The 25962-nt window shown below is 44.4% G+C and overlaps 1 protein-coding gene across 1 annotated transcript in view; it reads right to left on the bottom strand.

Moving 5' to 3' along the window:
- LOC130126053 (glutamate receptor ionotropic, NMDA 3A-like) overlaps positions 1 to 25962 on the bottom strand; it is a 91906-nt gene that overhangs the window by 4193 nt on the left and 61751 nt on the right. Inside the window, exons 3-7 of the mRNA XM_056295420.1 lie at positions 23441 to 23943; positions 18597 to 18868; positions 16035 to 16271; positions 9067 to 9213; positions 8444 to 8589 (exon numbers count right to left, since the gene is read on the bottom strand). Of these exons, the coding sequence (XP_056151395.1) occupies positions 8444 to 8589; positions 9067 to 9213; positions 16035 to 16271; positions 18597 to 18868; positions 23441 to 23943 (1305 nt within the window). The remainder of the gene's footprint in view (positions 1 to 8443; positions 8590 to 9066; positions 9214 to 16034; positions 16272 to 18596; positions 18869 to 23440; positions 23944 to 25962) is intronic.

The raw sequence follows: 25962 nt of genomic DNA, 5'->3' as shown, positions 1-25962 counted from the left end.
TAACAACACATACATCCAGATGCTGTTTATAGATTACAGCTTTGCCTTCAACACTATCATCCCGCCAAACTAACCACCAAACTCCTCTCCCTTGGCCTCAACCCCTCCCTCTGTAACTGGATCCTGGACTTCCTGACCAACAGATCTCAGTCTGTTAGGTTAGGTGACCACTTCTCCTCCACCCTGACCCTCAGCACAGGTGCCCCTCAAGGCTGTGTTCTGAGCCCCCTCCTTTTCTCCCTCTTCACCCACGACTGCCTGCCAACTCACCCTTCAAATTTTATAGTTAAGTTTGCAGATGACACCACAGTCATTGGCCGTATCACCAACAATGACGAGATGGCCTACAGAGACGAGATTGAGCGCCTCACATCTTGGTGTACTACCAACAATCTTGTCCTTAATGTGCAGAAGACAAAGGAGCTGATTGTGGAGTTCAGGAGGTCTAGAAGCTGCAGCCACTCCCCCATTAACATCAATGGGGTGGAAGTGGAGCGTGTTTCCAGCTTTAAATTCCTTGGAGTCCACATCAGCGAGGACCTTTCGTGGACATTAAACACCCAGGCCCTTGTGAAAAAGGCCCAACAACGCCTGCATTTCCTGAGGAGGCTGAGGAGCGCCCGTCTACCCCCCAAAATTCTCACCAACTTCTACCACTGCACCATAGAGAGCATCCTGACCATCTGCATCTCAATGTGGTATGGCAACTGCACCTCAGTAGACCAGAAAGCTCTGCAGCGGGTCGTCAAGGCGGCCCAGCATATCACCGGTACCCAGCTCCCAGCCATAAAAGACATTTATCACAAACGCTGCCTTCGAAGGGGTCTGAGCATCAGCAGAGATCCCACCCACCCAAACCATGGACAGTTCTCCCCCCTGTGCTCTGGGAGGTGCTACAGGAGCCTCAGAGCCCGCACTACCAGGCTCAAAAACAGCTTCTTTCCACAAGCTGTTGCCCACCTGAACCTGGCTACCCACTGAATGTCTGTAGATATTTTTAAATATTTTGTACTCCAGCTATCTTTTAACTTATTTTTAGCTTTTGGTCTTCATGTGTGAATATCTTATATTGTGTTTGCTGTGTTTGTCTGTGTCAGTCTTGCACTGTTTGGTGAAGCCACTGCCCTCATTTCATTTTTAACATGTGCCTGCACATTGTTTTTAATGACAATAAATTGAATTGAATTGAATTGAACGGGTCAACAGTTGGGGGGCAGGTCGAAACATTTATCAATCAATCAATCAGATTTTATTTGTTTATAGCACTTTTCATACAAACAAATGTAACACAAAGTGCTTTACACAATAAAACAATGAAATCAATAAAATCTCCCCCCTCAGAAAAAATAAATAAATAAGAGTACAGGCAAATTCTAGAAAAGTACAAGCAAGTTTAAAACTGAGTTAGTGAAATAAATAAATACAAGTGCCATAAACACTGATTAATTAAAAGTAATAACAGAGCAGAATATATAAAAATAGCAAAATATATAAAACACACACACACACACACACACACACACACACACACACACACACACACACACAATGAATCTAGCTGTAGGCTGTTTGGAAAAGTAAGGTTTTTAACCTGCTTTTAAATGTGTCCAGTGTGGGGGCCTCTCTCAGGTCCTCAGGCAGGGCGTTCCATCTACTTAGGGCGTAAATAGAAAATGCAGCTTCCCCTGCTCTAGACCTAGCATGAGGGATGGTTAAAAGACCACTGCCATTGGACCTGAGAGTTCTTGCTGGTTTATAGGGAATTAACATAACTTTTATAGTATAGCGTGTTACAAGGCCATTTAGCGTTTTGTATACAATTAAAAGAATTTTAAAATCCATTCTAGTTTTAACGGGGAGCCAATGCAGAGATCTAAGGACAGGTGTAATGTGCTCATACTTCTTAGTTCTGGTGAGAACACGTGCTGCCGCATTTTGAATTAATTGTAGTTGGTGCATAACTGATTTTGGGAGGCTGGTGAATAGTCCATTGCAGTAGTCTCGTCTACTTGTTATAAAAGCATGGATTAATTTCTCACAGTCTGATATTGATAGGAGCCCCTTAGTTTTGAAATGTTTTTAAGATGGTAGAAAGCTGATCTTGTGAGATGATTGATGTGGCTCTTACAATTTAGATCACTGTCCATGATTACACCAAGATTTCTAGCTTCACCTTTGCACTCCAGAGACAGAGAGCTGAGATGAGCTGCAATTCTCTGTCTCTGAGTCTTTGCACCAAAAATAAGTATTTCTGTCGTGTCTTTGTTCAGTTGTAAAAAGTTATCTGACATCCATAAAGTAATATCATAAATACACTGAATTAGGGAACGTATGATAGCTAGGTCATCAGGAGATAGGGATATGTATAGTTGTGAATCATCTGCATAATTATGCTAATTTATTTTGTCTTTCTGTATAACGTGCAAGTGGGAGCATATCGAGATTGAATGGTAGTGGTCCAAGAATCGAACCTTGGGGTAGCCCACACATTATACCCACTTTGTCCGAGGAAAAGTCTCCAATAGACATACCTGTCCTGAAGGTATGTTCTAAACCAGTTGAGAACCGAGCCAGAAAAGCCGACCCATTTATCTAATCTCTAGCAAAATATCATGATCAACTGTCAAAAGCAGCACTTAGATCCAGGAGCACAGGAACAGACAATTTATTAGAATCTGTGTTCATATGCAGATCATTCACAACTTTGATAAGTGCTGTTTCTGTGCTATGGTGAGATCGAAAACCTGATTGACAAATGCCTAGAAGGTTGTTGGATATTAAATAGTTATTAACTTGAGAATAAACTGTTTTTTTCAAGGATTTTGCTGAGGAATGGTAAATTGGAGATGGGCCCGTAGTTGGCAATAACGGTCGCATCAAAATTATTCTTCTTCAGAAGTGGTTTAATGACAGCTGTCTTAAGTGCTGCAGGAAATATACCTACCTGAGGAGAGTAGTTAATAATTTCTAAAACGTCATGTGCTAAGCAATTAAAAACATTTAAAAAAAATTTGGTAGGGAGGGGATCCAAGCAGCAGGTGGACGACCCGAGCTGCCTAAAAATATTGTTTAGACTTTCAAGGTCTAGAGTGTCAAAGTGAGACATGGCACCAGTGATATTTTTGGAGAACTGGAGGGTGGGTTCATTACTGGATCTTGAGGCACTAATGTTCTGTCTAATGGCAATAATTTTGTTATTGAAGAATGTAGCGAATTGCTCACATTTTTCAGTGGACAGCATTTCTGATGGGTTTGGAGATGGTGGATTAATAAGTCGGTAAATAGTGGAGAAAAGCACTTTACTATTGTTAATATTTTCATTAATGATTTTAAAGAAAAAAGACTGGCTTGTTTAATTTTTTGCAGTACTTGTTCAGTCTGTCCTTGTAAATTTCATGGTGAACCTAAAGTTTAGTCTTTCTCCACTGTTGTTCTGCTTGGCGACAGCCTCTCTTGCGCTGCCTAATAACCACTCCATTTCTCCAGGGGGCTTTTAGTTTTTCTATGTTTTTAATTTTAACAGGTGCAATGTTGTCAAAGATATTCCGTATTTTTGAGTTGAAGTCGTTCACAAGATCCTCAGTTTGTGATGACATGAACGGTGACAACTCATTTACAGTTTTCTGAAAGGTTTCAATTGTGTTATTATAAATGAAGCGTTTTTTGAGCATTCGAGTGCTCTTCTGTTGTACAGGAAGAGCTGACACATCAAAAAAAATATACAACAGTGATCAGAGATATCCAGGGCACATATATCATTCTTCCCTGTAATCGTAAATATTAAAATATATTTCCCTGGAAGAATCCTATAATACGATTTCAGACACCCCTAAAGTGGACCATAACACTTCTTAACGTTAGAAGGACTGGGATTTCACTCCTACCTAAAACGACCATGGGCGGTCAAAATGACCGCCGTTTTTTAAACTCTATATTCTGTCAAGTTAAATACCCATTCAGATATTAATGTATTGCATATGTTAGTATGTCTATTAGGAAACCACTGACACCAAAATTAACATTGTAACAACTTTAATACTATTTTTAAACAATTTAAACTTCAGAGAGACATGGCCGAACTTAATAGCAAAATTGAAAAGGTGAAAACGGAGAACACATATTGCTAATCTAACAAATGTAACAAGACGTGAAAGGTGCAATGTAAAAAAAACAAAACAAAAAAAAAACAAAAAAAAACTGAAAATAGATAGTGAAACAGTCCCAAGCAACGACCTGAGCTTAAAAACTACTAGAACGACAGTGGGCGGGGTTTTTAAACTATAATCTGTCGAGATAAATACGCACGCGTAAATTACGAGCGGTTATGATGACCGCTCATGGTCTTTTTAGGTAGAGCTTATCAACTTTTTTTGTACAATTGATCTAAAACTAATTTTAAATGCAAATATATGCAATTTTAGGAGAATTCAGGGAGCGGCAGGTCTGTATCCCCCCCCCACAAAGTTATTTAACTTTGAAAATCCAAAACAGTCATACTGACCGTCCTAACATGAATATCTCGTCTGCCTGCGTCATTACGCCCGTCATCGCAGTGGCTCGCATCCTCATTAAAGTCTGTGCTCACGTATGTCGCGCAAGCTAATGGAGACGCTGTAGGTTAACGTAAGTTGCTAGCTATCTAGCTAGTTTAAGACACGTTACTTTCTGACCTTCTGAGTTTTTGAATTAGATTGTCTACGGATGAACGCTAACGTTAGCTAGTTTATAACTTTTGCCTTAGAGGCAGAACTAGTAGGATTTTCCTGAAAATCAATGTATTGTTGCGAGTACGGGGGCAGTTCGGGAATCGCCGCGTCCGGGACGCGAACCCGGATTTCCCGCACCACGGGCGACAACGTTAACCAGCCAAGGGCTACCGAGCCTATTCATTCGTGATCGTGACATTATTGACTCATACAAAATAATCCCTCTCAGTCAACACTTATGACTCACTAGACGCGTGTGGCAGTTTCTGTATTTGCAGAGACCCTGTCCTCTGCCTGTATTTTCGAAGTGTTCTTATTTTACAGGACGTCTCTGGGCGTTAACCTTTGGACAGCGGGACTCTATTAAAATGTAGCGAGCAGGTGCCAGATCGAGGTCGTAAGCGCGCACCCAGGAGAAAACTATGACAATGGCGGACACAGCGCTGAAAACACGCAAATATTTAAAGCGAGGCGAAACGATAAGCGGGCAAAGCTCGTTTGAAAATGAGTGAATCTGGGGTCGGCTTTCACCCGCTGGCGAGCACTGAAGGAGAGGATGGCGGTGAAGAGCGGCGTGGAGTTGGCCTGTTCACTGGGATGTGTTTCTGGCAGCAGCGGTCAGGGGTGCGTGCTTTTGGTGTACGGGGCCAACTTTGAATGTTGTATTTTCAAACCGCAAGATGTCTGTGAATGTTCTCATTCATCCAGGTCATGGCTCTCCAAAGGAGTTGAATCAAGTGCAACTGGACTTGGTATATATCCTGAAGACGTTTCGCCTCTCATCCAAGAGGCTTCCTCGGTTCGTGCCTTTCTGACAAGACCAAGCTAGTCTGTTAGTTTCGACTTCATTATTCAGTGGTCATGAGAGTGGTTGGAGCCGTTAGTGACCGACTGTTGTTCTTGGAGGCTAGGCTTCTCGAGTCTCCTGGGTAGAGGTGAAAGGACGGCATTGTAAGTGGGAGATAGGTGGTGTCGCAGACCTCCTCCTCCTCTGTTGAGGGATGGTTTTTCCAGTTTCGCATAGATGGCTTCCTTCACCCCTCTTTCAAACCATCTATCTTCTCTGTCCAAAATGTGTACGTTGCTGTCCTCGAAGGAGTGTGTCTTCTCCTTTAGGTGTAGATGGACTGCAACTGCAACCAACAAATCCTCCTCGTTCTACCTTTAAGTTACAGTTTAGCTAACTAACGTTAGCTAGCTCGAGCTAACATTTGCCTTACTTAACATTAGCTAACTAATGTTAGCTAGCTGATAGTGCGCCCTTTCATTTCCAATGTTGGCTAAACAGTTAGCTAGCTTTTCATATGGCTTGCCATTTCATTACCAATATTTCGTCTTTATGCTTGTTCCCTTTTTCCCAGGGGTCGCCACAGCGAATTTGATGGTTTCCAGGGCACAGCACCAATGGTGGTCTTGTCAATCTGCCCAATGATTTGGCTAAATTTGACGTCGGATGCCCTTCCTGACACAACCACTAACCCTATGGACGGGGGCACAGGTAAAGTGCTGGATGCCATTCCAGTATTTCATTACCAGTGTAAAATGTCATATTATCTAATGTTAGCTAACACCAGTGCTCAGTCATAAGCAGCGGGACAATGGAGGATTAGCTGTTGTAGTTATGTTTTGACATCAATATAGAGTTCATTATGTAATTTTAATAGTCTTTTATGTGGCTGCGGTGGTTTAGTTAGTCTTTTGCCTTTTTGATATTAGCTTTTATAATAGGCACCCATTTGTTTTGAATCAGGATGGCAGGGAGTTACCTGGTTGGGTAATTGAACAATATATAATATTTATGTGTGCTGAAGGCTGATTAATTGTATTAGTTCAAATGTATGACTATTTTATTGAACTCAGATTAGCTTTAATTCACAGAGTCAACACGAGCATGGGGAGAGGAGATATCCCAAACTTTTTTGGTGCTAAAAAAAAAAGAGTAAGTTTAAACTTGTAATAATTAGGACTTAGAGATGTTAATGGAGCCTTATTTTCTGTGGTTGTCTTGCAGGCTTAATACTGAACTGGATAGTATGGGTGATGATGAGTTTTACATTTATGTGCTGTTGTATTAAGGAAGCAGAGGGAGGTCAAAATGACAGTCAGCAGGCAGGAGGTGGTCAGGAGGACAGTGAGCAGGCAGGACCTAGTAGCAAAGAGGTGAGTTACAAAGGAGACTGCACTTAAAGATGTATGCCATCATACCAGATGTTTAGGCAAATGGCACTTTCAGAAACTGATGAGATACAGAACAATAATACCCTACTGTTCTAAACTAATATAGTAGGACTTATAATAAAAAGTGTTGGATACTGATAGTAAAGAAAGTTCTGGTACAGTATTGTGTGGGTCTATGTTTGAGTGGAAATTATGGTCTACTGTTGTTGTTGGTGTGTGTGTGTGTGTGTGTGACTTGCTGGCAGTTTTGCTCTAGAATACCTTGTTGGTGACCCCTGACTACAAAAGTTGTTATGTAGTACGTGTCCCAGGAGCTGGTATAATGGATTTATCATCACCTACAGACTGCATGTTAAATGTTTGTATGTTAAACAAGCACGATACTGTAAGGATTGTAAGACTTAAGTTCACCGAAGCACACACCCTGAGCTGTACTGGGTTCCCTTTATGCCCTGGAGAAAAAATTTGACCCCCCCCCCCCCATTGTCATTGTATAATTTGCACTCTGTGCACGCAAAAACACACAGAGACAGCCAGAATGATGCCATTCGAGGCCAGACCGATCGAATTATCTAAAATGTTTTGTTATTCAGAATGGATGCTCACCATGACAGCAAAACAAAAAGGTGACTTTACAAAGTCTTTGCTGTGATAGCAATGCAGAAAGCTGTTTTTCTCTGTCTATGTGAGAACTGTCAAATATAAAAGAGTATAGACTATTTTTTAGGGACTGAAGAAGGTCAGATGTTGGTCAACGCTTGGCTTTGGAATGTTTGTGCAAGTGTGTGTGTGTGTGTGTGTGTGTGTGTGTGTGTGTGTATATGTGTGTGTTTATGAGCATGGCTGTGTGTTTATGAGCACGCGCAAGCACGTGCATTTGTGTGTGTGTGTAGGCACTTATATTTACATGTGTGGGGAAAGCAAGAGAGTTTTCATGCGTGATCCCAGGTGTATGCGAGTGTGTCTGTGGGCACCTGTTAACACTTGTGCATACAAACATATATGTGTTTGTGTGTGCTTGTAAGTTTGTTATTTTTTTCCAGATATTTTTGGGAGAGATTTGAGAGTAGTATTGGGGTCAGTGGTTCTGCCAGAACAGTGTTTTATAGCCTCTGCCCTGTTTCCCTGCACTGCTCTTTGCTGCTGTGGCTCCCACTTCTGCTCCGCCTCACACGCCAAACAAACGCCTCCTTCATCCTCCCCTCCTCTCACCATCCCCACCATTCCCCCTCCACCCGCCAACAAGCTCTTTCTTTGTTCCGTCTCGGCTGTATCACACAGTCAGCACGCGTGTGCTATCTCAGCATCTTCACCGGCACTTTGTGGTGCCGACTCTGTATGTCTGATGTGCCTTGAGGCGATAATTTTTTTTTGCAACCGAGATTCTGGAAGTATGGTACAGTATTGCATTAAGAGTATGTCCCTGCGCGCGTGTCAGCTGGGATAACTCCAGGGCACCAGGGTCTCACACTTCCCAACTATCTCGCACTCTTCTAATATTTGCAGGTGTGTATTTATACTCATGTTTATGTGAGGGGACCTTTGCGCGTGTGTCCTACTTTAACATGTGCACGCCTTCGGGGGTGGTGGGCTGGTTGAAGCGTCTCATGTAGTCGTGCATCTCCGGAAAACTCTTTTTCATGTAGTCTTCGGCACTGCTCTCCCTCACCGTCCCGAACCGGAAGCCCAGGGAAGGGTGGTGCAGCTGGTGCAAGGACGGTTGGATGGGGAGGGGAGGGGGGAGGGGGTATGCATATGGGTGGGTGTTGAAAGCAGTGGAAGCGATAAAGAGAAAGAGGTTATCATGATTATAGAGAGAAAGAGGTTATCGTGATTACGCTCATATCAAATTCACTTACAACCGTGTGTTTCATTCGGGGCTTAGAGAAATAATCGGCAGTAATCCTCGATGAATAATTCTAGCCCTTACTCACTAGCCTGTTAGTGAGTAAGATCAGTGTGTTCGAGTATGTCAATGTCTGTAGGTCTAGGGTGACTGTATGAGCTCAATCTAGTTTGTCCTTGTGTTTGTGTTAGAGTGTGTGTGTGTGTATGACAGAGAGAGAGAGAGAGAGAGAGAGAGATATGTTTGTGTGTCCTGAATGTACATATGTGCCTGAGCACGTGTGTGTGGTCAGATGAAGGGTGTATGCAGGCCCGTGTCCTTGTTGTGTGATCTAACCTTGTCGTCGTGAATCCCTGAGACCTGCTCGAAGGTCTTCTCCCCCACCATGACAGCTGCGAGGTTGGCAGTGTAGCTGGACAACACCAGCAGACAGAAGATGGCCCAGAGGTTCATTAGGAAACGTCCTGTCCAACACTTCGGTGTCTGCAGAATGGAAATTAGTTGGGTCTCTTTAATTGGCACATAACAACGAAGCACTAACAAAAGTGAGAAAAAAATCAGTCCTAGCAGGCAAACTCAAACGATTCTTCTATTAACATCTCACCACAAATCACAAAAATGTGAAAATAGAAATTAATTTGATGGCCGTAACTAAATGAAAACAGAGCCTCAACAAAGAAAAAAAATCTAATTAGTATAAATGTTAAAACTTATAAATGAATGCTGGCAAATAAAGTCATATTAACGAAGAAACACATAATGTAGATGTAGAAATCATTGTGAAAAAGCATTTGTTAGAGAAAATAACATCCTCTTTGAATGAAAGAATTGAATGAATTCAACACTATAACTAGTTTTTGCTTTCACCCATTATTGCTTTACCTTTCAGCAAAGCACAGGAAGGCAGCGAGGCTTTTAAATACAGCTTTTCAAAGCTTTCAGAGTGTTCCAAATATTTTTTGCACGGATTGTATCAGAGCAGCATAGGCGGATAATGAGACAGTGGGCCCCTGGGCACGAACGGGTAAAAGGCCCCCCCCCCTCGGAGAGCAGGTACACTGACTTGCAGCCAACAGCACAATAATTCAATTCACATGTACTTCAGCATGATTTACAGCGCACATACACACAATCAACGCCAACAGCATATTAAGTAAGACACACATTCGCCTGCAGTTTCCTTCAGTTTCTCAGTAGGACGTTTGGGGCTCTGTTATTGACATGAATGACTAAGCCCTTTGCCTGGCTCCAGACCTTTGAATCCGCCCACTCCACTGAGTTGACTGATTCTTCTGGTTTGGCATCATGACACAAAACAGCGGTCTCTTGGTTGAAAAAGCAATTATCCAGTGAGCACCGGGGGGGAGGGGGGACGATTTGCCAATCGGCATCAAGGGTGGAACTAACGCTGTTGTCAAGTAGTTGTCAAGACGGCGTGTCTTCTCAATATTGTAGTTTGTTTTTACTTGGCTCTGCTCCACTCTTAAATCTCCGGAAAAACCAGTATGTTGCCATGGCTACGCGTCCGTGTCAACTTAAAAAGATGTTAGATTCAGGGCGTCCGGGTGGCATGGCGGTCTATTCCGTTGCCTGTCAACACAGGGATCGCCAGTTCGAATCCCCAGGTTACCTCCAGCTTGGTTGGGCGTCCCTACAGACACAATTGGCTGTGTCTGTGGGTGGGAAGCCGAATGTGGGTATGTGTCCTGGTCGCTGCACTAGCGCCTCCTCTGGACGGTCGGGGCACCTGTTTGGGGGGGAGGGGGAACTGAGGGGAGTGGCGTGATCCTCCCACACGCTACGTCCCCCTGGTGAAACTCCTCACTGTCAGGTGAAAAGAAGCGGCTGGCGACTCCACGTGTATCGGAGGAAGCATGTGGTTGTCTGCAGTCCTCCCCGGATTGGCAGAGGGGGTGGAGCAGCGACCGGGATGGCTGGGAAGAATGGGGTAATTGGCCGGATACAATTTGGGAGAAAAAGGGGGAAAAACTTTCAAATAAATAAGAAGATGTCAGCTTCAGATGGATACGTTGGTCTCTAGTGATTGGTTAGGGAAAATCAAATCCCCTCCCCCACAGAAATTGGTTAAGAGTGGAGGCAATGGCGGACTGAAGAGGGAAATGGAGTGCAATGACTTGACAAGCCTGTGTGATGTCAAGCAACTAAGCCCTTTGACTATGCGACAAGAAATGCCAAGTCAATAACACTGACTTCACGAAGAGGCTCTGGCTTAGGGGCCCCCTGAGCCCTCCGGGCCCCTGGACCTGGGCCCGGTAGGCCATTTCGGTAAACCACCCATGCTGAGCAGAGGTACTTTGGGAAAGGAGTAGCATTGACATTATAATAACAATTTATTTAACTGGAGTGTGTCCAAGCATCCCTTTTTGCAGTGAATGCAAAGGAGACAACAAATAAACACTCCATTAGAGTATCATAAAGACCATTTTTAGATACAGGTCCATTTTGAAAGTGTTTGCCAACTTGGCTACAGGCAAAATCACTGAAAGCCGGTTGCTAGAAATGACTTCCACTATCATTCTCTATGTATGTGCCAAATCTGGTGCTTTTTTGCTAAATGTGTTTCTGCAACACACGCTCTCACAAACCGTATTTTTGGGAGAAAAAGATAAGAGCATTAACAATCATCAGTAGCAGTTGCACCTAACAGTGAATTTTGAACAGTGAATTTTGAAAAAAGAAAAAAAAAGGATAATTTTCTTTTCCTTTTGAGACAATTTGTCTTATAAACATTATTCAGCGATCCAAAGAGGACCAAAATCTTCCATGAAGTCAACAACTTAGACTTCTGGGAAACAAAGGATAATTGACAGCTATGTTAACAGTTTTTCTGCACAATGCCATCTCTGTTAACCTTTGTGAGTGCAACAGGGTTATCAAATCAGTCTCATAAGGTTATTATCCACCAATTTTGGTGTTGAATTGTTTAATAGTTCTTAATTAAATACTAAAATTGATGGAATAATCAGCGTTGCACCAATTGGAGTACCTAGTTGACAGAGGATGGCGTCAGTGAATACTGTCGCAAAACAGGGGGGAAACGACTTATTTCAATGAAAACAATTTATTAGAAGTCAATTAAACATTGACTAATGCTAAACAACACTAATAGATAGATAGATTGTTTATTAGCCACACGACCAAGGCCGGTGGAATTTGTTTTAGGTACAGCGTGTTAAACTCTGCAGCACAATACATCCATGGACAACAGCAGACACTCCGTATTATCACATTATCCATAATTATCTAGCTAATACTGATCAGGTACAATCAATGATGAGCAGCAATACAACGATCAAGACACAAAAGGTAATATTATGAAGCTGTGCAAATATACACCAGTCAGACAAAACATTAAAACCACCTGCCTAATATTGTGTAGGACCCCCCTCTTGCCAACCAAAACAGCTCTGACCCATCGAGGCATGGGCTTCACAAGACCTCTGAAGGTGTCCTCTGGTATCTGGCACCAAGACGTTAGCAGCAGATCCTTTAATTCCTGTGAGTTGCGAGGTGGGGCCGCCATGGATCGGACTTGTTTTTCCAGCACATCCCACAGATGCTCGATCGGATTGAGATCTGGGGGATTTGGAGGCCCAGGCAACACCTTGAAATCTTTGTCATGTTCCTCAAACCGTTCCTGAACAATGTGTGCAGTGTGGCAGGGCACATTATCCTGCTATAAGAGGCCACTGCCATCAGGGAATACTGTTGCCATGAAGGGGGTGTAATTGGTTTTAGGTGGTACGTGTCAAAGTAAAATCCATATGAATTCCAGGACCCAAGGTTTCCCAGCAGAACATTGCCCAGAGCATCACACTGCCTCCGCTTGCTTGCCTTCTTCCCATAGTGCATCCTGGGGCCATCTCTTCCCCAGGTTAACGACACACACGCACCCAGCTGTCCACATGATGTGAAAGAAAACATGATTCGTCAGATCAGGCCACCTTTTGGCATTGCTCCGTGGTCCAGTTCTGACACTCATGTACCCATTGTAGGTGCTTTCGATGGTGGACAAGGGTCATGGTGGTGATGGGGTCATGATAGTGGTCTGTGGCTCATACGTAGCAAGCTGTGTTCTCACACCTGTCTATCATAGCCAGTATTAACTTTTTCAGCAAATTGAGCTACAGTAGCTCTTCTGTGGGATGTAACGAGATAATCAATGTTATTCACTTCACCTGTCAGTGGTTTTAATGTTTTGGCTGATTGTTGTCTACAATATTTGCACAGCCTCATAATATTACTTTGTGTTTGTGTGTGTGTGTGTGTGTGTGTGTGTGCATGTGTGTGCATGCTGCTGCTCACAGGAGAGAGGAAATGTTTGTGGGAGAAAGGCCGTGCAGGCAAGATGGCATGCAGCAAAGGAGTATGATAAGTGAGAGAGAGAGAGCGAGAGATCGCATGCACAATCTATCTACCAAGGCAGGAAATAAAAGAAACCAAAAGTAACAAAAGAAAAGTAGAAGGTCCATCTAGCAAATGATTTGACAGTGGGACAGCCCTAACTCCTCATGGATTTAGTGGGAATGCACCTCAAAGTCTGTGAGTGTGGACATTGGGATTGGGCAACAGTGTCTCTATCTGGTTGTCTGGCATCGAAACGTGGCTCTGCGAAAAATAGTCTCTTTTCTTTTTTTTGTATAATGTGGCAGCTCATGAGTTGAAAATCCTCAATGCTCCGTCCATCACCCGATGACCTCGAAGGAGTCTGGGTTGCGACTGCGTTGACGTTTAAGAAATAAAAAGGGATCCTTTCGCTTTCTCTTTCTGTGGAAACTATGTGTCTTGCAGGAAAACTTAACTGGTTACAACAGCTGATTAGCGCAGGAACAAGACTAGGTTATCTTCCAATAAAACTGGCCAGCTGTACTGTGAGGACACATGGTCCTTTGTTCCTCTGTCCTTTTGCAGAGAGGGCATCTCTGAATGCTTTTGGGGTGCACAGTTGAGAGAGCGAATTTCAAATCCGCCGTGGTTTTATGGGTGAAATTGCGTCACGTGATACCGTATTACTGTAACCAATATTATTACGGTGTAAGACGAGATGGTGGGTGGGGATCACCTGTGACGTTGAGCAGGGAGTCATGGGTATTGTAGTCCAAGGGCAGCGCCGGTCCCTACACCTTGTTAACACTACACATCCAGCTTGAATAGGTTCAGTATGAGTCAATGCCACTTGAGCAATTGATTTCTCTGGTGTGGGCATTTTGATATCAGTGGGTGAGCATTCTTCAGTCTTGCACAAGGTCAATTTGATGGAATAAATGGCTGTGGCATGGCTCATATCTGTGACCTTTCAGTTACCGTGTCCCCAGCCCCACCATTTGGCATTAGCTACTGTAAGTCAAACACACAGACACACTCTCACACGTGGCCCTTACATAAACCAGGGATTTAAAAAGAAATTTTTTTTTATTCAACACAGAATTTTCCCTCACCCGTTAACCAGATGCTTAGCGCATACACACACACACACAACCCTGTTTCTTAGAAAAGTGCAACACTATCAATTACTATTATTATGACAATAAAAGCTGGAAAAGATCAAGCCCACCCTGACACCATAGTCATTTGCCCTGCTTTCTTTAAAGGCAGTGCCAGAGTACTACAAGGGGTTTAATCTAATATTCTGTCAGACTGGCTGCTGACTAGAAGGCAGGGGTAGTGGAGAGAGAAATAATTTAAGCAAATGATGATTCAGAAATTCATCTGAATTTGTCACATGAAAATTTGAAGAACCGGAATAAGTTGGGTTATCTTAATCATGGGAGTTGGCACAAGATGTCAATAATTTAAAAAAAAAGAGGGCAGAGCTGTTTCTCATCAATGCTGCACTCAGTCTTGTGTGGCGGTGTGACTGTGGGCGGAACGCCATCAGTCATATGTGACAGGTTTCTGAAGAATGCTGCCACCGCAGGCGTACACTTTAATACATACGTATATATATATATATATATATATATATATATATATATATATATACACACACACAGACACACACAGACCAAAGTCAAAATGAAATGAAAGTGCAAAGAAAAGAAATTGTTTTTTCCTCTTTAAAGGAAATGAGAATGTTTCCCCTCTTTACTTTTCATTCGTTGACATGGAAATTCGCCTGGGACACTGATCAGCATAATGGGAATTAGACTTCCATTTATCTTCAGCACTACGGATAGCAGTTCGCATTTACACAGCCACACCATTCAGCACCGCGGAGAGCGATCCTTATTTGTCTCCGTCTCTCTCGTTCCCTCTCTCCCCGTGTACCAGCCATCACCCTGCTCTCTCCGTCTAAAGCTCAACACATCCCTTTCCCCTTTGTGTGATCCTCTGTCAACCGACCTCCAAATCTCCCTCTGTCTTTTACTGTCTCTGTCTCTGCCTACCCACTTAACCTTCCCCCTCTCTCCCAGTATGTCTCTGCCAGACTCCCTCTCTGTGGAGTCCGATGTGTTTCAGAATTACATAAAGGCAGGGAGACCATAAATAAATGCACATGTCTCGCTTTACACGTGTCCACCATGTCTTACAAACATGTACGGTATGAGCAAAACTGATTCCAGATGCTTTTTTTTTTAAAAACACGTTCCCGCTCACCCGCATTCGTCCCCCGGCCCCTCCCTCACCCATTTCCAAACAGGGTGTCTGATTAATTGGGCACGTTAACTGCTCCTCACCCCCCCCTTCCTATTCCCCCAGTCCTACCTCCACCACTTTCATCCTCCTCATAACTCCTTCCTTTACTGTTGGCCCACTTGGCCTTTCCCCTCCCCTTCCTGGGTGTGTGTATTTTATATCCTCCCTTTCTTCCCTGCGTAACTCCCCTATTTCATCTCTGCCTACCTACTTAACCTCTCCCCTATCCATCTTTTCCCTGTCAGCGGCCAGCTCTGTCATCTCCCTCTCTCTCTGTACGACTCTCCATCTTGAACTCTTCTCTCCTGTGTCATCTCTAGCACCTCGGTGCCCCTCTCTTTTCCTCCCTTTATGCTCCCATCGCTGTATACACTTAACGTTCACCCTAACGAAAAAAGCACCTCTTATATCTGTTGGTTATTTTGGTCACTAGCTTGACGTTGCAGTCCCGTGAGGAGTCTTTAGTGTGGATTTGAATGTACCAAATACCAATATACTTAATGAAGTACACTGGTAGCATGCATTTTTTTTTTTTTAGTCCCTTGACTCTAATTCAAGGTTTTGTACATCAGCCAGCAGCAAAGTACCATCCAATAAAACCTTACTGCCATTTCTGCATGGACAGGGGGACTAGAGCGTGGCTTTACCTTTGTGGCGACTGTGCGTCCGAACAGTATGGCGTAGCAGAGATTCAGGGCGGAGGAATAGGAGAAGACGCGGAGCCTGTTCCTGCCGTGCGGGGTCATGCCGAAGGGGCTGTTCCATTCATAAAGGGTGAGGAAGAGCGCGGTGAGGTGCAGCGTGACAAAGATCCCTACCCACATGGACCAGTGGAGGGGCCACATGAAGGCTCCGATGGGGGCCGCCGTGTCGTGGCTACGCACCTGGGAGGAAATCAGAATCAGTACTGAAAATATACAGAAGACTGCTCTGAGGTGGATAATGGTTTCAGTAATTTAATTCTCACAGACCGACAGATAGATAGATGGATAGACGGATAGACAGATAGACGGATAGATGGACAGATATCTTGACAGATAGATAGATAGTCCAAAGGAAAAGGAAAAGAAACAAGGGCAGACTGTTTTGAAGTGAAAAATTTAAGAAAACCTTTAATAGAGCATGGCAAAAAATGTAAAAACAAGTGGGCCTATGTGTCAATCGATTTATTAATTGTCATTCTAAGTGTCTAAGTACTTTTTGTCTTTTTGTTTATGTCAGCTGTTTGTCACATGACCTGTTGGTAGGCTCCACCCACCCTTTTCCTGGGGCTGTTGCTTATACCCTGTTTCACTTCCTGTTTGTGACACCAGTTTGTGTCCTGAAGAAGGCCAATATTGCTGCAACATGTAGGTCCACCCCCCCTTTTTTTTTCTCTCCAATTGTACCTGGCCAATTACCCCACTCTTCCGAGTCGTCCCAGTTGCTGCTCCACCCCCTCTGCCGATCCGGGGAGGGCTGCAGACTACCACATGTGGAGTAGCCAGCTGCTTCTTTTCACCTGACAGTGAGGAGTTTTGCCAGGGGGACGTAGCGCGTGGGAGGATCACGCTATCCCCCCCCCCCCAGTTCCCCCTCCCCCTGAACAGGTGCCCCGACCGACCAGAGGAGGCGCTAGTGCAGCGACCAGAACACATACCCACATCCGGCTTCCCACCCACAGACACGGCCAATTGTGTCTGTAGGGACGCTCGACCAAGCCGGAGGTAACACGGGGATTCGAACTGGCGATCCCCGTGTTGGTAGGCAACGGAATAGACTGCTATGCTACCCGGACGCCCGATCCTCTTGTTTTTAACTTTCTTTTCCATGCTCTATTAAAGGCTTTCTTGGATTCTCCACTTCAAAGCCGTGTGCCCTTGTTTCTTTTCTTTTTGATCATATCTCCACAGCCTTTACAAAAGAGCACGAGTTTCAAGATCAAATTGTTCAAAAGACTCCGCGTAGCACTCCGACCTCTGTTTTTCTTAGATAGATATATTCTTTGTCTAATTTTGATTCTGACAGAGAGACACTGGCTAGACATTGTGAGTCCATGTCAAACCAAAACTCATACATTATGGAACAAATATTCTATCTGAGAGCGCTCACGTCTCTAACAATGTCTGTAACAGTTTAATCAACCAGCAAGGTAAGGTACCTACGCTGTCATTTAACAAGGTCCCACGATTTGTTTTCATTGTGAGCCATCAGTCTTTTTTTTTTTTTTTTTGGGATCCCCCCCCTTTTTTTTTTTCTTCTCCCCAATTATACTTGGCCAATTACCTTATTTTCTGAGCCGTCCCGGTCGCTGCTCCACCCCCTCTGCCGATCGGAGGAGGGATACAGACTACCACATGCTTCTTCCGATACATGTGGAGTCGGCAGCTGCTTCTTTTCACCCGATAGTGAGGAGTTTCGCCAGGGGGATGTGGCGCTTGGGAGGATCACGCCATTCCCCCTAGTTCCCTGTCCCCCCCGAACAGGCGCCCCGACTGACCAGAGGAGGTGCTAGTGCAGTGACCAGGACACATACCCACATCCAGCTTCCCACCCGCAGACTCGGCCAATTGTTTCTATACGGATGCCCGACCAAGCCGCAGGTAACACGGGGATTCGAACCGGTGATCCCCGTGTTGGTAGGCAATGGAATAGACCGCTACACTACCCGGACGCCCCGTCATCAGTCATTTTAAAAGGGCACGTGTCACTTTGTCAAACAGTGAATATGTCTTTCATTCAGATATTTAGTCCGATTGAATTATTCATTTCAATATGTCAATCACAGTGGAGGCGGTTATCGAAAAAAGGGAGAATCTGCAGGACATTTTGTAATTTGCGATATTGGGCTATACAAATGAAATTGACTTGACTTGATATTTGAGGATTATACATGAGAAGTCCTCTCAAACTGCTTCACATACTCATTAGAAACTCATACTGCTAATTTCAACCCTCATAATTAGCAAAGCACACTCAGAACTCAGCAAATTGACTTCCAATGATCTGCTGCTCCTCTCCACGGGGTCTGGAAGAGAGGGGTGGGAGGGTGGAATGAAATGGAGCCAGACCATATTGTCTGACCATGTTGAAGTGGTGTCAGCCAGACAGAAAAACTTTTTTTTTGTTTTGTTTTTTTTAAATAAAAGGACGTACCCAGACGAGCATATTCTCAAAGCAGTTAAAGCCAAACCAAACGCCTAAGCCCAGCTAACTAATCACGACCTCACCAGAATGCCCAGGCTGGTGGAGTAGAAGGGCGAGGTGAAATCGATGACTCTGCTCCTGGCGGAGTTGATGGAGAACGAGGTGACGGCCATGTCAGCGGTTCCGCTCAGCAGATCCCCCACCAGCCCCGTCCAGCGTCCCGACCCGCTCAGCGCCCCGTACTTCCCATCCCCAACTATGTAGAGGTCGAAGGCGAAGCCCATGTCCTCCGCCAGCTTCTCCAGTAGGTCAATGCAATAACCATAGCAACACTTCCTCAAATCCTCCGGGAGGTCTGCGAGGCAAAAAAACCCAAAACACACACACACACACACACACACACACACAATAAAAAATGATGATGGTGTGAAAATTATTTAGTTCAAGGGAATATGCATAAATAAAGGACATTCTTTTAGAAATGCACAAGTTGCACTTGTGGGAATTTGCATCCAGCTGTTGACTAAGGATCTTGAAAAATGTCACCGGTCCGTTTCGAACAGCTCCCTACATCACAGGAGTATCAGTATCATTTTTAATGAGCCTTGATCCAAGCTGGGACACTTTTTTTTTGCAAAAGCTCCCAGGCTGAAAAGGTTTCATAACCTTTGACCTTTATGAACAGAGTATGTAACTTTTAAGCCTCTAGAATGCATAACCTAATTCAACGGGAGATTGCGAGGTCAGAATGAAGCGTTGCTTTTTATCCCTCCAGGAAAAGATACCTCTGCACACCAGTTGGGCCAATTGCTCCTGGCTGAGACAGGTGGGAAAAGGTAAACAGTGGAGGAGAGAGGGAAAGGAAATGCAACAGATGTGCTTCCTTGATGTGTAAAACATGCCAGCTGGCTATTTACGTAGTTGTGAACAGAAACTGTCATCGTGATTCCCACAGCTATAGGTTAGGCACTGCTAGTGTGATGGATTATTTACTGGTTTGAAATGCTAATGACACTGCACTGACGAGCGTATAAGAGAATAGCTTAAGCCAGAGTTGCCCTCAGGGACGTTTCCGAGTCCTCTGCTCAACGTTCTGATCACAGGAATCTATCCATTTTTATGATTCACGGTACCATCTGAATAAAACAACCCTTCTTTCTTGTCCAAAACAATGAAAATCAAAATATAAAGGTATGCAGAGCCAATGGTCCAGGCGGGATTAAAAACAAAACAAAACTGACAGTATTAAAATGTGCTTTGTCTCTTGCTCTCCTTGAGGTTGCTTCCTAGTTTTTCTCCCCGTTAAAGTTTTTGTTAGGGAGTTGTTCCTTATCCGACGCAAGGGTCTAAGGACAGGCTGTTGTGTTGCTGTAAGGCCCCTTGAGGCAAACTTATAATTTGTGATATTGGGCTATACAAATTGACTTGACTTTCTGACTGATGACGGTAAAGTTTATATTTTCTTTTCTTTTACATAAGTCTACATGTCTTCTGAATAGAACAGAGTAGAATACTCTTTATTAGTCATTTTGTACATACATACAAATGAAATGTACTCTCTGCATTCAACCCATCCTAGCTGTGTAGCTAGGAGCAGTGGGCAGCCGTCGTGCAGCATGCGGGGATCAACTCCAGTTCTTCTTTCCATTGCCTTGCTCAAGGGCACAGACAGGAGTAGTAACCCTAACACGCATGTCTTTTTGATGGTGGGAGGAAACCGGAGCACCCGTAGAAAACCCACGCAGGTACGAGGAGAACATGCAAACTCCACACAGAAAGGACCTGGGACGGCCTGGGGTTCGAACCCAGGACCTTTTTGCTGTGAGGCAACAGCACTAACCACTGGGCCACTGTGCCGCCAGACTATCTTAATAGGGATGGACAACGTGATCCAGAAAGGGCTGGCGTGGGTGCAGGTCTTTGTTCTAACCAAGCAGTTACACACCTGAGTCTACAAATGAAGGTCCTTAGCAAAGACTGTTGGTTGACTAATAGAATCAGGTGTGTAACTGCTTGGTTGGAACAAAGACCTGCACCCACGCCAGCCCTTTCTGGATCATGTTGCCCATCCCCCATATGCTCTATATAGCAATTGCTATTTGCAGACTGAGCAGCCACAGTCCCTTATTGATTGCCCCTTTGAAATACACTCCAGTCACGAAGAGAAGTTTACACTCAGGTTAACTAATCCATATCCTCCCATACAAACAAGTGGTGCCACACCGCAAACCCTTTGCCTGAACTTTGACCTCTACAGAGCTTCACTACAACACATTTCTCACTGGAGCAATAGATAGGAGTGTATCTTTGAACTAGAACGTCGACAATTGAGCCATTTATGAAAAGCGAAAAACGGTTTCCCTTGCTGTGACCTCGACCGTCACCTTGACCCAGTTACATCCACATTTTAATCGGGTCATTTAAGACCTGTCCTCATCTCATTTCCTGAACTATTCACCTTGTTTGCTGCAGCTTTTTTCCTGTTAAGTTGCTGACAGACAGACTGAGAGACACACAAGCGTCTTGTTAGTTGGAGAGATCTCCCACCATCAAAATGGTTGTTAAGTTGCTGACAGACAGACTGAGAGACACACAAGCGTCTTGTTAGTTGGAGAGATCTCCCACCATCAAAATGGTTGTTTTGGTCTCAAGGCTGTATGATAAACTCGGCGTGCATAATGTCCCACTTCTGCCCCCTCATACTCAAGGTTGGGTCTCCTCTGAGGTCTTTGGGAAGAAATGCCGTGAAATTTGGGCAGACCGTTTTGTGACTTTACACACACACACACACACACACACACACACACACACACACACACACACACACACACACACACACACACACACACAAATATGTCTTAAATCTGCAGTCGGCAGTCTCTGGAATAAGGTGGCATAAATACTGCAGAAAATCTTTGAAGAATACCCCCAATTTAACCTGCACATCCATTTAATGCGACTCCTTATTTACCATATTGTTAAGACAAACATAATCTTAGCTCTGTCTACAGCTGCTGTGAAGGTCCTTTAAGAGTTGGTTTAAAGCATTCACAAAACTAAACAACATCTCGGCTTTTACTGTTCAGTGTAATTCCTCTTTAGCAGCGGTGCACGGCAAAAATCGATAGTCCTGAAGCTCAGACACAACTGAACTAGAGCAAGTGCTCTTTCGTAAAATCAAATGTTGACTTCTTGTAAGGAGTATATTAGGTAAATCAGACCCGCCCTTTTGCCCTCTTACTCCTTGATAACTTGTATGAAATCAGTAGTGTGGCTGTTGAGTGCCGCTTGTTGAAGGATCACATACTGTTATAACTGCAATGCAGTATCTCTAGGTCTTAGACTGTAGATAGGTCATAAATAATGTAACGGTGAATACAGGTGATGATGCACCCCATGTCAGGTACAGTATGCAGGCCTGTGTGTGTATTTATTTATGTGTGTATGCATACATGCACGCACGCATGCATACATGCACGCATGCATGCATGCATGTATGTATGTATTTATGTATGCATATATGTATAAACGATATACCGTTATATATTTATCAAATTTTACCTTAATGTGAATTTTTATGTGATAAGTAGTGTATTCAGTTTCAAGTACTGTGGTGTACAGCCTGCCACTATTACACAACTATTTGTACACAATTCTCAGAATGCATGATTTTAATTGAGACAATAGTCTCAATTAAAATCACCAATCAATGATGAGAACTGCAGTAATAAAGCAGGACTAGGTAACTGCTATTGCTTTAGAAAAGGAACGATGTATGTGCACATCCAGAAAATATCATTAAGGTGCAAGAGAAAAATTGCAAAACAAATCAGTTAGATCATTACTGATCGAAACATTGCAAATGAATTAGTTTTTGGGAGCAATTTAGCGTGCAGGCCTTACTCCTTCATTCATAACTGTGATTGCTTTAACGTGTCATCGTTATATTCAATTGGTGACATTGTGTGACGGCTGTGGGAGAATGACACCATTGCCTGTCAGATCAGTTCCCTGTGAGGCTTTATTTCCACTGTGCGTTTTGTCTGCCACCAGGCAGGGCATCACCTGGGAAATGTAGAGATTATTTCATGGCACACATAAATATTAAAATTTGACTTTCCTTTGCCTGAACCCGGCTTTTGCTTCCCTTCTTCCGTGATCGACTTCTGAGCTATGGCTTGTAAATAAATGCACATATGTTGTTGCTACACTATGAAGGGGAAAAAAGCCCCTCGGAGGTCTTTGCGACAATTGAAATAAAAGACATTGCTGAAACCCAACAAGTTAGCGGGTGCAGCTTTGATAATGGATGTGCACACGAGGGGGGTGATGGTACACAGAGATCACGGTTCGGTAGGTACCTCGCTTTTGAAGTCGGCTTCACATTAGGACTGTGCAACAGTCTCAGCTTGTACTGAGATTAATTTTATTTTCATGTTTTTTTTTTTATATAGAAAAAATGAAATTGTCTACGTTGTTTGCAGAAAGGGCAGATCTGCTGACACTAAGTGCTGGTTTATCTGCGTTTGCCATAACTATGAGGCTGCGCTGTGCTAAATTACCTGCAATCTCTAGGTGGGGTGCGTGTGTGCATGCTTAGTGCGTGTCTGAACGTACAACATCTGGCCCTTTGCAAGAGTTGCTGGGGGCAGACATTGGAGTTTTAAATTAAATTCTGCACACACCAAAGTTCTGCACGTGCGGTGGTTAAAACAACGCTGCGGTCGCTCCGTAAACATGCGTGCCAAACATGCGTGCCATGAATGGTACGGATTCATGTACCGTTACATCCTGGGTACACAAGGGCACACACGGAATTTAGCTTTTTTTGTTTACTCTTGTTTTTCACCGTGAAATAAATTCTCTCTTGTCCTCGAGAATGTCAGTAAACCACTCACACACTCTGTAAAGACTAAATATAACTCACCATCCCCCTCCCAGTCTGCCGCTGTGGTGTTGGGGCTGTGTAGCTGGTTGAAGAGGTTCTGGAGGACATCGGAGCGGTTGGTTCGGGGATCCAGACACAACTGACCGGCCGGACAAAGACCCTCCTCGTCCACCTCGCGCGTAAAGACAAACGGGTGCTCCACCAATGTCACCACCCTCAGACGGTGTCCCTCCAAGGACAGCCCCGGCCTCCAGCGTCCTCCTGAACCACCATCCCCCTGGCCGTCTCCTCCCCTCACCCCCGCCCCCTGGCCGTGTCCCAGGCTGCCCCCGAACCACAGCCCCCCGCCCAGACCCAGGACGCCCCCCTCCAGGTCAAGTCTGCCCCGCGTCCACTGGCCCACCGTCACCCAGGCCGGCTGGCCCAGAGCACCGCGTTTTAAACTCCAGACGTGGAACAGCTGTGAGGAGAGGACCCGGGAGAGGTTGGCGTCAACTTGGACAAAGCCTGTGGCCCCGGTGAAGGAAGTATTGGAGAGGAATCTTTGGAGAGAGAGAGAGAGAGAGAGAGAGAGAGAGAGAGAGAGAGAGGATAAAGAAAAAACGTTGAGTAAGAGAGTCGGATAGACACATCGTTGAAAAATTTCATCACCTCAGAAATGTAGCATGTGATGATATGTGGCATCGTGTGCTCGCAACAAAAAGGGAAAAAGGAAAGAAAAACTTGGGGAAAATGGGGGGGGGGATACTGCCAGACAGACAGACAGTCTGGTTGTGCAACTCCGATGCGTCTCCTCTCTCAGATGGCTGGATGTAATAATTGCATCTTCCAGAAACTCATAATTAAAAGTTAATGCAGTGCAGTGAGGGTCTTTTCCTATCTGCCTGTCCACAGAGACAGTCATTGCTATTCCTCTCACAATCCCAGTGGCCCGCGCTGGTCTCCAGGACAGAATACATTAGGTTAAGCAATCCCCGCTCACACATAAATCTGCCCGGCCTCTTGAACCCCTTGCAGGGATTGTTGGCCGGCGTCTGAGTGTTTGATCGTGCCGAGATCATTGGGTGATGTCTCAATGTGAACTCATACAGGGATTGTTTGATCATGTCTTGATTAGTGTGGATTATCAAGAGGTCATTAAGAACGGCAAGGACGGGTGGTTAAATGTTAAAGTGAGCGTAAGATCAGCGGTGCGGTGAACCGTGCAAGGACTGTTGATTGCGTCTTAGGTCAGCACCAGAAATGGCAGGTTTTCTCTCCTGTCATTAGAGACGGTTGGTGAAGCTCTGACCCTTTTCTCAGGGTGGAAAGATACGCCCAAATTCCTCAGCATTTCTCTCTCTCAAACACACTCATTCACTCTTTTCTCGCTCTCTCTTTCTGTCTTTCTCTCTCTCGCTCTCTTTTAGTTTGGTTATATATGTGCGTGTGTGTGTGAATGGATGAGGCAGAGAATGTGACCGCTGCCGGTGAACTTCCTCGATTAACTATGGGATATGGCTAGGAGAATGAAAAGGCTAAATTGATAGTGAGGGTCATTAATTTCACCTCCAGCCCGGGCTGAGCTAAAGCCTGTCTCCACACCATGGAGAATATGAATGCAGTGTAGGTATTTGTGTGTGTGTGTGTGTGTGTGTGTGTGTGTGTGTGTGTGTGTGTGTGTGTGTGTGTGTGTGTGTGCATGCACGTGCATGCACTTGTGTGTTTCATTGTGTATGTGTGCACATGCATGTGCATACACTTGTGTGTGTTTGTGTGTTTTCTTGTATGCTCGGCTCCAACACAGGATTTACTGAAAGCGAAGGCTAACCTGATTATACCAATTCACCAGTTCTTTCCTTTCACCATAACTCTTAAGGATCCAATTAAAGAAACTTCCTGATTTGAAAGTCATGCCGTTTCACACTAACTTGTGTTTCATCATAATCACCTAATCACCTCTCCTCCCCCCCTTCTCGCTCTCTCGCTCTCTCTCTATCACTCTGTCACCGTGATCATAAAGTGGAGGTGCTAGCCTCGCCGTGGGCTGGAATCATTCATGCTAATAGCACAGCTGAATCGCCATATCCCATTGACAGCGGATTCATCAAGCACGCCGCCAAAGACTCATACACTCAAAGGTGCATGATGCTGCCCACACGCACAAAAAAATTAACCATAGGCAGCAGTTTAAATCTCTTATCTGTGCAGAAAAATATTACCTGACTACGAGGATCCCAGATTTTCCCCAGGTCTGTTGCATTTTTGGATTTGCGCCCAGAGATGACAACTTTTTGTAAGGGGTCAATAAATGGATGACAAACTTTGAAACAGCTTCACCCTTCGGGTTTAGTACTCTTTGTGTGGTTGTGCCACACAGGCCCAAAGGATGCTTCTAATGAAAGGCTGTGGATGTGAAAAAGGTGTTGATAAGGCAGAGAGAGGCTGCAGAAGTTGGTGTCAGGGACGGATGTCTCTCTCTCTCTCTCTCCCTCTCTTTCTTTCTCTCTCTCTCAGTAACACCTGGTTTCCTGCTACCACACTCGAGAGTAAATGTCAGCAGAGGGGCCGCTGAGTGATGA

Source organism: Lampris incognitus, chromosome 16 (genome assembly GCF_029633865.1).
Source record: "Lampris incognitus isolate fLamInc1 chromosome 16, fLamInc1.hap2, whole genome shotgun sequence".
In the NCBI taxonomy this organism is placed as follows: Eukaryota; Metazoa; Chordata; class Actinopteri; order Lampriformes; family Lampridae; genus Lampris; species Lampris incognitus.
This window is presented reverse-complemented; position numbering and strand designations above follow the sequence as displayed.